The following is a 13,696-nucleotide window of genomic DNA, read 5'->3' on the forward strand; positions in this document are numbered from 1 at the left end:
CGCGGGTGGCAGAGAGCCCGGCCGGCTCGGACTGGCTGACGGGATAGCGGCGGACTCCGCCGCCGACGGCCCTGCCCGCAGGCAACGGGCACTTGTGGTAGCGCGCCTGCCCGTGGATGCTGATTCTGGGTCTGCAGCGGTGGCGGGATTAGGGCTGAGGGCCCTGGAGGCGTGAGGACGCGGTAGCTGTTAAGGTCTCCTGGAGGCAGTCTTCCTTGGATAGAGGACCCTGAGATGTTCCCCCGGCCCCCACCTCCTGCATCCCTGCGCGGGAGACCCCGTTGGATAAGACCTTTGCATCCCGGAGTGTCTTCCTCTCTGGGAACCTGGGAGATGGGATTCCCACCCTAAGGAAGTAAACACCCCGCCTGGGAGGGGACCTCCTCTGTCTGCGCCATCCTCTGGAGCCGGCCGTAATGCAGGAACTCTCAGATGCATGGGGATCTGTGCCCTTCTTTGGACTTTGGGGCGCGCTCGAGTAGTCTGAGCAGAGAGAACTGTTGAAGCATGGAAGACTGTGAACCTTTACTCTGCAATATGGCACTGCAAGCTCTAATTCTGGCTCTGTCGTTATGGCTGGGAGATAGGGGCAAATAGCTTAATCTCTCTCTAAACCTTTCTTCCCTCATCTGTGAATGTGTAAAAGTGGTGCAGTCGTGTCCGACTCTTGGCGACTGCATAGACTGTAGCCTGCCAGCCTTCTCTGTCCATGGAATTCCCCAGGCCAGAATACTGGAGTGGAGTGGGTAGCTGTTCCCTTCTCCATGGGATCTGCCTGACCCAAGGATGGAACCCAGGTCCCACATAGCGGGCAGATTCTTTACCGCCTGAGCCACCAGAGAAGCTCCAATTAGGCCTGTTGCAAAGACTAAATGAAATGGTGTATTTTTGAAGTAAGTCTGCAGTAATCATTAGAAAGGAGAGTGTTAGTCACACAGTTGTGTCTGACTCTTTGCGACCCCATGGACTGTAGCCCACCAGGTTCCTCTGCCCATGGGATTTCCCAGGCAAGAATACTGGAGTGGGTTGCCATTCCTTTCTCCAGGGGATCTTCCCAACCCAGGGATTGAACCCAGTCTCCTGCATTGAGGGGCGGATTCTTTACCATCTGAGCCTCCAGGTGGTAGGCACTAATCATTAGGGAAATGCAAATCAAAACCACCATGAGCCATCACCTTACATCCATTAGAAGGGCTGCTGCTGCTGCTGCTAAGTCGCTTCCGTTGTGTCCGACTCTGTGCAACCCCATAGACGGCAGCCCATCAGGCTCCCCCGTCCCTGGGATTCTCCAGGCAAGAACACTGGAGTGGGTTGCCATTTCCTTCTCCAATGCATGGAAGTGAAAAGTGAAAGGGAAGTCGCTCAGTTGTGTCCGACTCTTCGCGACCCCATGGACTGCAGCCTACCAGGCTCCTGCAGCCTACCAGGCTCCTCCAGCCATGGGATTTTTCAGGCAAGAGTACTGTTTTTTAAATAACAGTACTAGAAAATAACATATTGGTGAGGATATGGAGAAAGTGTAACTACTGCACTTTTAGTGCAAACATAAAGTGGTACATCCACAGTGGAAGACAGTGTGGCAGCTCCTCAGAAAATTAAAAGAATTACCATATGCTCCAGCAATTCCACTTCTGGGTATATGTCCAAAAGAACTAAAGGCAGGGTCTTGAGATATTTGTACACCCACGGTTATACCAGCATTATTAACAATAGCCAACAGATGGAAGAAACTCAGTGGCCCTCAAGGAATAAGCAAAATATGGTCTAATCCCTACAATGGAATATTATTCAGCCTTAAAAAGGAAGGAAATTCTGATACTGCTACAACATGATTGAAGTTTGAAAATATTGTGCTAAGTAAGCCAGTCACCAAAAGACAGACATGGTAGGATTCCACTTATATGAGGTATGTAGCGTAGTGAAATCCATAGAAAGTAGAATGGTGGTTGCCAGGGGCTGCAGGAAAGGGAAATGGCGAGATAGTGTTTAATGTGTATAGAGTCTCAGTTTTGCAAGATCAAAAAGTTCTGGAGATTGGTTGCACACCAATGTGAATATTCTTAACACTACTGACTGCACACAAAATATTTAAGGTGGAAAACTGTGGTTTTTATATTTTACCATGACTAAAAATAATTTCTAGGGAATTCCCTAGTAGTCCAGTGGTTAGGTCTCTATACTTTCACTGCCAAGAGCATGGGTTCAATCCTTGGTTGGAGAACTAAAGATCCTACAAGCCATACAATATGGCCAAAGTTTTTTTTTTAATTAAAAAATAAATTATCAGTTCAGTTGCTCAGTCGTGTCCGACTCTACGACCCCATGGACTGAAGCACGCCAGGCTTCCCTGTCCATCACCAACTCCCAGAGCTTGCTCAAACTCATGTCCATCGAGTCAGTGATGCCATCCATCTATCTCATCCTCTGTCGTTCCCTTCTCTTTCTGCCTTCAGTCTTTCCCAGCATCACGGTCTTTTCCAGTTCTTCGCATCAGGTGGCCAAAGTATTGGAGTTTCAGCTTCAGCATCAGTCCTTCCAATGAATATTCAGGACTGATTTCCTTTAGGATGGACTGGTTGGGCCTCCTTGCAGTCCAAGGGACTCTCAAGAGTCTTCTCCAACACCACAGTTCAAAAGCATCAATTCTTTGGCACTCAGCTTTCTTTATAGTCCAACTCTCACATCCATACCTGACTACTGGAAAAACCATAGCTTTGACTAGAGGGACCTTTGTCAGCAAAGTAAAAAAATAAATAATTTTTTTAAAAAGTCAGTCTGGGACTTCCCTGGCCGTCCAGTGGTTAAGACTCTGAACTTCCTGCTCTGAACCAGCAGGGGGCACTGGTTCAATCATCTCTGGTTAGGGAACTGAGATCCTACATGGCGGTGGGGGAAAAAAAGAAGGGGGAAAAAAAGTCTCCTAAATGTCTATCAACAAATGAAATGGATAAATAAAATGTAATTATTACACAATGGGACAATATTTGCCCATAAAAAGGAATGAAGTACTGATACATTACAGATGAATCTTGAAAAATTAGGCTAAGTGAAAGAAGTTATACACAAAAGGTCACATGTTGTGTGATTTCATTCATATAATGAATGAACAGGTAAAGCTATAGATTGAAGTGGGGAAGAGGAGCCCGAGGGAAGTTCAGGGCTAGTGTAGGAGCGCTTATCAGGAAAAGAAAATGCCCTTCCAGAAACTCCAACCTGTAATTGACAGCAAGAACCTTTTAGAGCTTCCCTAAAGGCTCAAGTGGTAAACAGTCTGCCTGCAAAGCACAAGACCCAAGAGACTTGGGTTTGGTCCCTGGGTAGGGAAGAGCCCCTGGGAGAGAAAATGGCCTGGAAAATCCCATGGGTGGCTGGAAAAGAGACTGTATACACAGTGACAGAAAGAGTGGTGGGCTAGGGTTGAGGTGATTTCTTTTGGCGGGAGCAAAAATGTCCTAAGATTGTGGTGTTTGCACAACTTAGTGACTATACTAAAGAGCAAATAAACACTGTATATGAGTAAACTCCATGGTGTGTGAATTATATTTCAATAAAGCCTTTTTTAAAAAGTCAGATCAATGTTAGTGCTCTAGTCAAAACTGCCACGGCTTCTCTTTTTACTCAGACTAGAAGCCTTCTTCACAATGGAAAAAATCCTGCATGCTATGCCTCTCATGTTCTCTCCTACCAATCTCTTTGTTCATTCAACTGAAGCCGTACCCCCTCCTTGCTTAGGGACACAGACACACTCCTGCTTTAGGGCCTTTGCACTGGCTGTTCCATCCGGAATTCAAGTTCCTTAGATATCAGCTAGGCTAGCCCCGTCTCCTCATCCAAGTCTTTGCTTAAATGTTACCTTCTTAATGAGGTCTGCTTGACCACCCCATCTTCAATTGCACCATTACCACCACTCCAGTACTCCTAATTCCCTCACTCTATAATTTACTTTTCCTGCAAGTACTTATCAACTGAATAATAACTTGAGTTACATTTATTGTCTCTCTCCCCTGCTAGAAAAGAAGCTCACGAAGGGCCTTGGTCTTAGTAGAGCACTGGTAAATCCTGAGGACCCAGAACAGTGCCCGGAAATAAGTAGGTGCTCTACAAGTGTGTATTGAATAAATTAATGGCAAGCATCTCAGAAAAACGAACGGTTGTTATCTTCCTAATCCATGAATAAGCAGGCAGGGCAGAGGTGTAAATAAGGTTTTCTTACCGAGAGGAGCAAGCAGCTGGGCTCCTGAGGCTGAGGTTCTGGGTGAGGGGGAGTGGAAAAAGGAAGTTTTTGACTAGGACCCCAGGAACAGGACTGGAGAAGGAAATGGCAACCCACTCCAATAGTCTTGCCTGGAAAACCCAACAGACAGAGGAGCCTGGTGGGCTACAGTCTATGGGTCGCAAAAGATGAGACCCGAGTTAGTGACTAAACAGCAGGAACAGGGCAAGGAAAAGTGAAGCAGAGGTTAAGCTGCAGAAGGTGGTGATGTTCAAACCCAATTTTAAAGTTATGTAGAAACAGTCATGATTCCGGGTCACAAACTTTTGATGCTTAGTATGTCAACATCTATCTGAGGGGCTTCCCTCATAGCTCAGTTGGTAAATCATCTGCCTGAAATGCAGGAGACCTGGGTTCAATTCCCGGGTCGGGAAGGAAATGGCACCCCACTCCAGTATTCTTGCCTGGAGAATCCCATGGACAGAGGAGCCTGGCAGGCTACAGTCCATGGGGTCACAAAGGGTCAGACACGACTTAGCGACTAAACCACCACCATGTCAACATCATAAATAAATATTTAAGTGTTTTTGCAACTTAAACACCCTCCTGGCTATCTCAGAAAACGCTGCTGATGCATATCAATAACTCTGCTGTGGTTGGTTTGTTTAATTTGGCTGTGCCCCTCTTCGATGTGGCACGAGGGATCTGAGTTCCGTGACCCTGGCCGCCTGCACTGGTGTGGAGTCTTAACTACAGGACCACTGGAGAAGTCTCAGTTCTGCTGTTTTGTGTTTCCCTTTTATTTCCCCTTGTTGGATATCTGGATAGAGTAAGGAAAAAGAGAAGACTTCGATTCATTCAGATTCTACCAACTGGCCTCAGGTCTCACACACACACCTCCCATTCTCATCAGAGCCCTCTAGAAGGTGTTATTAGCCCATACTGTAATATTGAGGAAACGGAGGCAGGGCGCTGGGAACGGAGCCTGACACACAGGAGATGCTCAGTAAACTTTTACTGGACTGAACCGGAGTGGGAAACGCTCAGTGCGGGAGAGAAGGGAACGAAATCCTTCCACCTTTCCCTCGTCTCTTCCCTGGGGTTCCTGTGAGGCGCGATGCTGCTGGGAATTAAAAGCGGGAAGAGGCGTGGAGCACGCGGCAATGGCATCCCACTCGCCAGGTCGGGAAAACTGCAGCCCTCTACCCAATCCGCCCCCACTCCTCGTTACCCCCACATCCACACCTTAGGGGGCACCTGGAACTCTCTGGAGGACGCCTGCCAGCCTGCCCCGGGAGGTCCGGCGCGCCCGCCAGGCTGCAGAGAAGCACAGAGGCGCGCCCACAGGTCCCAGCGGTCGGTTCCTCCGGCATCTGCCCCGGAGGCCGGTTCGCTGCTCAGCTCGGCACAGCTTGCAGCCGGAGGCTGGAGCGCGCCGACGAAGCCGGAGGGCCAGGGAGCAGGAACGCGCTCGGCCCTCGACCCCGGGGTGGGCTGCTTGTGCCTTGGCCAGGGCGCGCCGGGGCCCCTGGGCAGCCCTTCCCCCGGCGCGGTCGGCCGCCAGCGGGATCACCCCCCCTTCGGCGGCTCGCTCCTCCCCTTGATCCCCGCGCACCCCTTCTGCCCCAGCCGCGGAGATCACTCCGCTCGCAGCTCCGCCGAGTCGCGCCGGGTGCTGCAGCGGCTGGAGCCCCCGGAGCTGCGCGCTCGCCGGGACCCAGACGGCTGCCGGAGCCCAGGCAGCCCCGGGGCGGCGGCACCATGAATGGCTCGGGTGGCCTGGACACCGAGGACACGAGCGAGGCGGGAGGCGGGAGCAGCTGGCAGCCTGAGGCGGTCATCGTGCCCACGCTCTTTGCGCTCATCTTCCTCGTGGGCACCGTAGGCAACGCACTGGTGCTGGCCGTGCTGCTTCGCGGTGGCCAGGCGGTCAGCACAACCAACCTGTTCATTCTCAATCTGGGCGTGGCCGACCTGTGTTTCATCGTGTGCTGCGTGCCCTTCCAGGCCACCATCTACACCCTGGACGACTGGGTGTTCGGATCGCTGCTTTGCAAGGCGGTGCACTTCCTCATCTTCCTCACCATGCACGCCAGCAGCTTCACGCTGGCCGCCGTCTCCCTGGACCGGTGAGCTGGCATCCCAGGGGGTCGCGCACACAGGCTAGAGCTGAGGAAGGGGGCTGAACTTGAGGGTCAAGGAGAGATGTGCAGAGAGGAGAGAGAGAAGGCTAGGAAGGAAGGGGCACCAGGAGGGAGTGAAAGACAAGCAGGTGTGTTGGAGGAAAACGAGGAGGAAGAATGGGGGACCTTGGTGTCCCTCTGTTAGGTGCCTCCTCAGGGACTCCAGGCTCCTCAGGGACTCAGGACCTCAGCTCTCCAGCCCTTCGCTGTCTGATAAAGAATGGCCTTTCCGGGTTTGAAGCGCTTTCCCATGCTGAGTTTCATTTGAGGGTCAAGGCCCCTTGGGAGGCTGGGACAGGAAGGATTGCTGTGCCCAGTTTACAGACCAAACCAGCTTTATAAGTGATTCGCTCAGAGTGGCCTATCCTGTAACCCTGTGCCTGAAGCCAGCCGTCTGTCTCCTCTCGTCAAGCTCAGGCACCTCCACCTCGCTGGCCTCCAAACTACAGTTTGCTCGGCACAGTCTACTCTGGCTCCAACTGCAGAATCTGGGTCCTTTGTGAGGGCCCACGCCAAACTCCAAACAAGCCGGCCCCAAGGGCCCTAGGTTGGTCCCACCCTACCCCACCCCACCTCTGCGCCCTACCAATAGGCCTGGAGTCAAGGGCAGGAGAAGAGTGGGCCCAAGGGTCCCGCTGAATGCTGAAGCTTGGAAGGACACCGGGATGATTCCTGGGGTGGGAATCCTGGTCTGATTCTGCTACCTCCCTGGCCCCCTCCATCCTCAGGTTCCTTCCTTGGACAGGCAAAGAGGTGAAGCCACATTCCCCATGCACCAGCGCCCCGCCCCCAGTTCCACTGAGCACTAAGTATGTCAGTTCCGATAGGCTAGCGCCGGGTTCTCTAAGAAATCCCCTCTGTACCTTGCCTGAGGTGTCACCAGGCTGTATCTTAGAGCCTCAGCGCCTGGGTCCTACCTCTGAGGGCAACATCACTGGTGAGTAATCACAGCCTGCCAGAACCCCGAAGCCGGTTTAATCTTGGGGGTGTCCGCCCGGGTGGAGTCTGACAGTGGTCGTAGTCTCAGAAAGAACAAATGAGTAGCCTTTCCTGCTCCAGAGTCACGCCCCACGGGTGGGCGCGGCTGAGGGTGTCCGGGATGGGATGCTCGATGTCGCCCTCTGGGCTTGTGCGGCGTTACGCTGCGCTAGAGAACTTCCCGGACGGTGAGTGTGGGACTCGAGGTGGAGGGGTCCGGCCTGGCTCCCGCGAATCCCGCTGGCTCACCCGACGTCTCGCTTTCTGGCCTGACCCGCAGGTATCTGGCCATCCGCTATCCACTGCACTCCCGCGAGCTGCGCACGCCTCGCAACGCGATGGCGGCCATCAGTCTCGTCTGGGGGCTCTCGCTGCTCTTCTCCGCGCCGTACCTGAGTTACTATCGCCAGTCCCGGTTAGCCAACCTGACCGTGTGCCACCCGGCGTGGAGCGCGCCGCGCCGCCGCGCCATGGACCTCTGCACCTTCGTCGTCAGCTATCTGCTGCCGGTCCTGGTGCTCGGCCTGACCTACGCGCGCACCCTGCGCTACCTCTGGCGCGCCGTCGACCCGGCGACCGCCGGCTCGGGCGCCCGGCGCGCCAAGCGTAAGGTGACACGCATGATCATCATCGTGGCCGCGCTCTTCTGCCTCTGCTGGATGCCTCACCACACGCTGATCCTCTGCGTGTGGTTCGGCCGCTTCCCTCTTACGCGCGCCACTTACGCGCTGCGCATCCTCTCGCACCTGGTCTCCTATGCCAACTCCTGTGTCAACCCCATCGTCTACGCTCTCGTCTCCAAGCACTTCCGCAAGGGTTTCCGAGAGATCTGCGCGGGCCTGTTGCGCCACGCCCCGCGCAGAGCCTCGCGCCGCGTGTGCGTCGCGCCCCTGTGCCGGCGCCTCTCCGCGGCCAGTCGTCCAGCCACGTCCCCGACCTGTCCCGGAAGGACCCCAAAGGCCCCCAAAGGCATCTTGACAGTTAATTTGACCTAAGGGCACTTAGGGGGTATGCTTGGGTATTGAAAGATTGGAGTCAGAGGTTGGGGGATCGTGGAGGGAAATTCATTTGTTAATAAAACGTGCAAACCATTCCACGTGCTGTGGCGCGCTGTCTGTGCCTGTCTCAGGGGCCCCAGGCTCCATGGTGAGAAGCCTCTGGGACTTCCCAGGGGAGCTCTGGATGGATGAGTACAAGAGAGGGGCCTGCACTGAAGGCAGCAGAGTTAACATCCGCCTAGAAACCCCTAATGGATACTGGGGAGCGTGTGATGACCTAAGATGACCTAAGGCTCTTTGCACGTGGCCATCTGGACGCGCCAGGTGTATATAAATCGAGGAAACGGCAGCTGCCAGTGAGCGGCACAAAAGCAAGCTGTCAGAGCATGCTGGACAAGTCAAACGACGACAGACTTGGCGGACCTGGACACGGTGTGTGTTCCCATTAGCGTTTGTGTGCAGGCGTGTGGCGGGTCCTCGCCTGTTGCCAGCTCTCTGAGGCTCTATGGAGTCACGCCAACCAGATCAGCGCCTGACCACCTTCAGCCCTTGAGTTTCCTTCCCTCCCTGCAGCTGTCTGGGACCTGGTCTCCAAGGCGGGTTTATCCTTAGGTTAGGAAAGTCACCCCCACAGCCATCAGTCCTGCTCTAGGGTACACAGTGGTGTTTCTAAGGCACTGCTGGCCTGGGGCAGCCTGAGAATCCTACAGGGAGCAGAAATACCCCAGGGGCTTTGGTCAGAAGCGAGCCCCTAGCTGTTCCCAGGTTTGCCCCACTTCTGGAGTCCTTGAGCCAAGGCCTTTGACATGAAATTAGTTGTTTGAGGAGAGGCAGGGAAACCCTCAAGGGTGTGCCACCTTCACATGGCTGGGCACAGAGCGCTGTGGTAAGGGTTTGGGTGCTTAGCCAGGCAAGTGCCTGCTGTGGAAACCCAGGTTGCACCTGCCCAGATTGGAAGGACTTTGTCAGGGAAAGGTGTGTGTGTGTTTAGGCAGGGGTCCCATGCTTGCCTCGTCTGCTTGGTGAGTCTTGAATGTGAAAACTGGTTCCAGGTGGGGGAAATGGAGTGCAGGCCTGGAAGCCTGGGCAGATGCAAGTTGGGTGGGGCTGGGTCCTGAGCTTTGTCTTTCGGTGTTTGCGGAACCTGGGGTGCAGGTGTGCCGAGTCTAAGGCTCCAGGGTCGTTGCCCAAAACAGCTGCCTCCAACCGACTGCCCAGTCTCCCAGAGAAGTGACTGAAATAGAGGTTGTAGCCTAGGCGCTGCTGCTCCATCCAGTCCCCCCGCATAGCCTCTCATGATGGCCCTGCGGCTCCTGCTGCATCTCACCTTCCTCGGGCTCGGAACCACTCAGCCTTTGGCTCAGCAGCAGGGCTTTAGCGTGCCGGCATTCGGTAGGTAGAGACCATAAGGCCTTGAGCTTTGGGATTTGGGTCCCAAGGCACAGGGTGACCTCGACCTCCACCCTTCAGACTGGCCATCCTCCTCCAACCTCAACTCACCCCAGGAGGTTCCGGACCCCATCCAGATTCCGAACAACGGAAGCAAGCCCCTGGTGGTGGATGTGCAGGTGTTTGTGTCCAACGTATTCAGCGTGGTAAGTGTCCTGAGGACCCGGGGGGCCCCAAGAACTGAGCTGGAGATGGAACAGGGCTCAGCCTAGTGAACGCCAGGGTCTCCTGCCTTCTTGCCACAGTGCCCACCCCCGAGGTGACACGCTATTCCCCTCCCCCAGGACATCCTTCGGTACACGGTGTCCTCCACATTGCTGCTTCGGCTGGTGAGCATCCATGACGGGTGGGGGCTGAGGAAGGGAGAGACCCCTGTGAGTCCAGCACAGACGTACTGGCCTTTGTCAACCTGCTAAGCCCAGGGGCACATATACACGGACAGTGGGAGCCTTAGTAGCATCCTTGTGTCCCCAGTCCTGGCTGAACACACGCCTGGCCTTGAACTCAACTGGGCACCAGCGGAACCCAGTCATGCTGCCCTGGGATGTACTCTGGATGTCGAGACTCACTGTTCGGGAGGCGTAAGTGAGGCGGGGGTTGTTTTCCCTGGCACGGGCCAGGCGCAGCCTTGTCTATTACTCATCTGGAGCCGGGAGGTCCTTTTACTGAATATCCCCCTCCTGGTGGCCCCGCCAGACCACCGCGCACTATGGTGCCCTACCTTCCAGAACCCCAAGGGCAGTGAGCAGCAGCTGGGAACATGCTGGGGTCCCCCCACCTCCCCCTTCTGAGGGGTGTCTGTCCCTCTGCAGCCTCTGGGTGAATTGGCAGGACAAGAGCCCGCAGGCCCGCGTAGACAGGGACGGCCACATCGAGTTCGACCTAGCCCTCACCACGGAGACCAACTGCGACTTTGAGCTCTTCCACTTCCCCAGGGACCAGAGCGACTGCCACCTCACCTTCTTCGCTTTCAGCAACACTGGTGCTGTGGGGGATGAGGGGAGAGGGGAGGGGAAGCCTCTGGCCCCCAGCAAACACCTGACCTGGGGGACCAGGCCTGGGGTCACACCCGGCCACCCCCCGGCTTAGGGGAGCTGGGCACGCTTCTTTCACTCCATATGTCCCACTCAAATAGCGGTCACATCTCCTGGTCCTCCCCTGCTGTAGGCTGTGGGCCCCTCCAGTCTTCTTCCCCCACCCCCAGAGCAACAGTTCTGGGCCGACAGCCAGGGCCGAACTGCACACTTGTGTCCAGCCCAGAGGCGCAGGCTGCTGCAGCCTCACTCCTGGAAACATCCTAGTATTTCAGGTGTGAGATGATATACCGGTGAGTGAGTCTGTGACCATGTCCCCTGCCCCTCTGTGAAGTGGTGCAAAGTGCGTTTATTTTTACAATGAAAATTCACTTTATGAATCTGAGCTGGCCCTTCCTCCAAGTGGAGAAAACTTGGGGTATTGCAAAATCAGTTTGGAAAGCCCCTGGACAGACCAGCTTCCAAGTGTGCCCCCAGCAATCATCAGCGGGCTCCGCCGTCCCTGGCTCCAGTCCGTCCCTGCCCCTACTGCCAGGAAAGATGCAGGCACAGGGTCTTTCTTTCTGAGTTTACCGTTCTCACCCCTCCCCCTTCAGTGACGGAGCTGGAGTTCCAGGTCCACGCGGTGAACGAGATTGTGAGTGTCAAGAGGGAGTTCGTGGTTCAGGATCTGAAAACCCAAATCCCACCCCAGCACCTGGTACCCTGCTTCCAGGTGACGGTGAGTTGGGAGATGGCTACCAAGGGCTGAGGGGGTGTTGGGGATGCACAGTCAGAGGCCACGACCTCACTCTTCTATGCCCACCCCCTGGAATGCCCCGTCTTCCTTCCAGCTGAGCCTGCAGAACACAGCACTAAAGGCCATCTTAACCCTCCTGGTCCCTGGGGAGGCGCTGCTGTTGGCTGACCTTTGCGGGGGGCTGCTGCCCCTTCACACTGAGCGCATCGCCTACAAGGTGACCCTGCTTCTGAGCTACCTCGTCTTCCACTCCTCCCTGATACAGGCCCTGCCCAGCTCCTCCTCCTGCAACCCCCTGCTAGGTAAGGCCCTGCCCTTGCCGCTCTGTGCTGGGTCTGCCTCACTCTGCCCCCGCCTGCTGTCACTGGAGCTAGGGTGCCTCTGCTCAGGTCCCAGGGCCCGTGAGGCCAGGCCTGGCTCCTGACCGCTCTTCTCTGCCCCCTCTCCAGTTTACTACTTCACCGTCCTGCTGCTGCTGCTCTTTGTCAGCACCACCGAGACTGTGCTGTTGACCGGGCTTCTGGCCCGGGGCAACCTCAGGGCAGAGGACAGCCCCAGCCCAGCGCTGAATGGGGAGCAGCACGACCGCGGGAAGCCAGGGCCTAACCCTGAAGGTGGGCAGGGGCTGGGGCCCCTTCCTGGGGGGGTGGAGGAGGAGGCCTAGGGGCAGAGCTGGCAGACTGAGGCTGCAGGTCACCGGGCTCTTTAGAGGTTCCTGCACCCTTCTCGGCCGGCTCTGCTGTCCGGACTCCACTGTGGCTGCACTCACAAGCAGTAGGTCTGGAGCAGGGAGCAGAACCAGTCGCCCTAAGCCCCAGTGACTTCAGACTCCCTGGGCTTCCCAGGTGGCACTGGGGGTATAGAGCCCACCTGCCAATGCAGGAGACATAAGAGACATGGGTTCAATCCCTGGGTCAGGAAGATCCTCTGGAGGAGAGTATGGCAACCCACTCCAGTATTCCTGCCTGGAGAATCCCATGGACAGAGGAGCCTGGAAGGCTACAGTCCACGGGGTCACAAAGAGTCAGACACGACTGAAGTGACTTAGTACAGGAAAACGCTATGCCTTGCACAGCGTCTCTCAGAGGGCATTTCTTCAACTCACGGTGATCTAGAAGGGGCCAGACCCGAATGTCCCTTAGTTGTGAATCTGATGAAGGGGGACACAGACTCGCACTCTGGGGTTCACCCTTGTGCACACGCAGAGTGTGCAGTACGTCTTCTTTTACTCTTCCTGTCCACACAGAAGCCCCTGGAGCAGGGAAGGGGTCCAGAAGGAGCTGGGCTGAGGCTGCTGACCGCATCTTCTTCCAGGTGTATGTGGTAGGGGTGGCGTGTAGCCAGTTCATCTTCATTGCACTCTGGATGTGGGCGACATGCAAGTCTGACCCAGCCCCTGGAGCGGCCTCACCCCACGGCGGGCAGCCCAGGCTGTAACAGGCAGGGCCTGGGGCTGCAGACCTGGGGGGCGAGGGCTGTGACGGGGCCTCTGGAGGGGGAGGGAGGTGGACTCTCCTCCCTCAGCCTGCAGGACCCCAGGGCACCCCGAGCTCTCCTTCCTGTGAGCACGTAAGCAAGGAGTGTGGAATAAACACATCACCCCGGGGCAAGGGCGCCTCTGGGGTTTGTCTTTGTCGCGCTCAGCTGTTCACTTTCGTTGGAGTAGGTGGGGCCCCACCTCACATCCTGAGCCCCGCTCTGCTGCAGACTGCCTCACTACTGTCCGCTGGGCCCGTCCCCACACACAGTCTAACTGCTCCTTCGGCAAGCACTGCCACTTGGCCTCGGGCCAGGAGCGCTGGAGCCGCAGAGACAGGCCCGGACGGTCAGGACCCTTCTGTGAGCTCCGGCCAGTGCCCAGAGGGCAGGGAGAGCACTTCCACTCCAGCCACCAGGACACACCTCGCGGGCAGAATTCCCCAGGCGGCAGAACTGTGGGGGTAAGGCAGGCATTCTCTGCACTGAGTCTGAGAGCAGTCCAACCCCCTTGCTTTTCTGCAGGGCCTGGGGCTGCGGTGTGGCCTGCTCCTCTGAGCCTGACCCTCAGGCCTGGGCTGAACAGCATTTTCCACCCCAGTCCCAAGCTGGCCTGGAAGCAGGGC

The 13,696-nt window shown here is 56.0% G+C and overlaps 2 protein-coding genes across 2 annotated transcripts; both read left to right on the top strand.

Moving 5' to 3' along the window:
* The first annotated feature begins 5,963 nt into the window (after nucleotides 1–5,963).
* On the top strand, nucleotides 5,964–8,374 carry GALR2 (galanin receptor 2). Its single transcript, XM_014482240.2, has 2 exons — nucleotides 5,964–6,342; nucleotides 7,655–8,374. The coding sequence occupies exons 1-2, from the start codon at nucleotides 5,975–5,977 to the stop codon at nucleotides 8,367–8,369; spliced, it is 1,083 nt and encodes a 360-aa protein (XP_014337726.2). The 5' UTR covers nucleotides 5,964–5,974; the 3' UTR covers nucleotides 8,370–8,374.
* A 1,296-nt stretch (nucleotides 8,375–9,670) lies between these two features.
* On the top strand, nucleotides 9,671–13,031 carry ZACN (zinc activated ion channel). Its single transcript, XM_005907969.3, has 9 exons — nucleotides 9,671–9,764; nucleotides 9,843–9,967; nucleotides 10,106–10,150; nucleotides 10,296–10,402; nucleotides 10,634–10,803; nucleotides 11,452–11,576; nucleotides 11,689–11,896; nucleotides 12,044–12,208; nucleotides 12,841–13,031. Exons 1-9 carry the CDS (start codon nucleotides 9,671–9,673, stop codon nucleotides 13,029–13,031), a joined length of 1,230 nt encoding a protein of 409 aa, XP_005908031.1.
* Nucleotides 13,032–13,696: the final 665 nt, after the last annotated feature.

Source organism: Bos mutus, chromosome 19 (genome assembly GCF_027580195.1).
Source record: "Bos mutus isolate GX-2022 chromosome 19, NWIPB_WYAK_1.1, whole genome shotgun sequence".
Lineage (NCBI taxonomy): Eukaryota > Metazoa > Chordata > Mammalia > Artiodactyla > Bovidae > Bos > Bos mutus.

Coding starts and splice junctions, on each gene's coding strand:
- GALR2 (XM_014482240.2), top strand. CDS start 5,975: ATGAATGGCTCGGGTGGCCTGGACACCGAGGACACGAGCGAGGCGGGA. Junction 6,343..7,654: donor GCCGCCGTCTCCCTGGACCG/GTGAGCTGGCAT, acceptor CCTGACCCGCAG/GTATCTGGCCATCCGCTATC.
- ZACN (XM_005907969.3), top strand. CDS start 9,671: ATGGCCCTGCGGCTCCTGCTGCATCTCACCTTCCTCGGGCTCGGAACC. Junction 9,765..9,842: donor CTTTAGCGTGCCGGCATTCG/GTAGGTAGAGAC, acceptor TCCACCCTTCAG/ACTGGCCATCCTCCTCCAAC. Junction 10,151..10,295: donor CCACATTGCTGCTTCGGCTG/GTGAGCATCCAT, acceptor TTGTGTCCCCAG/TCCTGGCTGAACACACGCCT.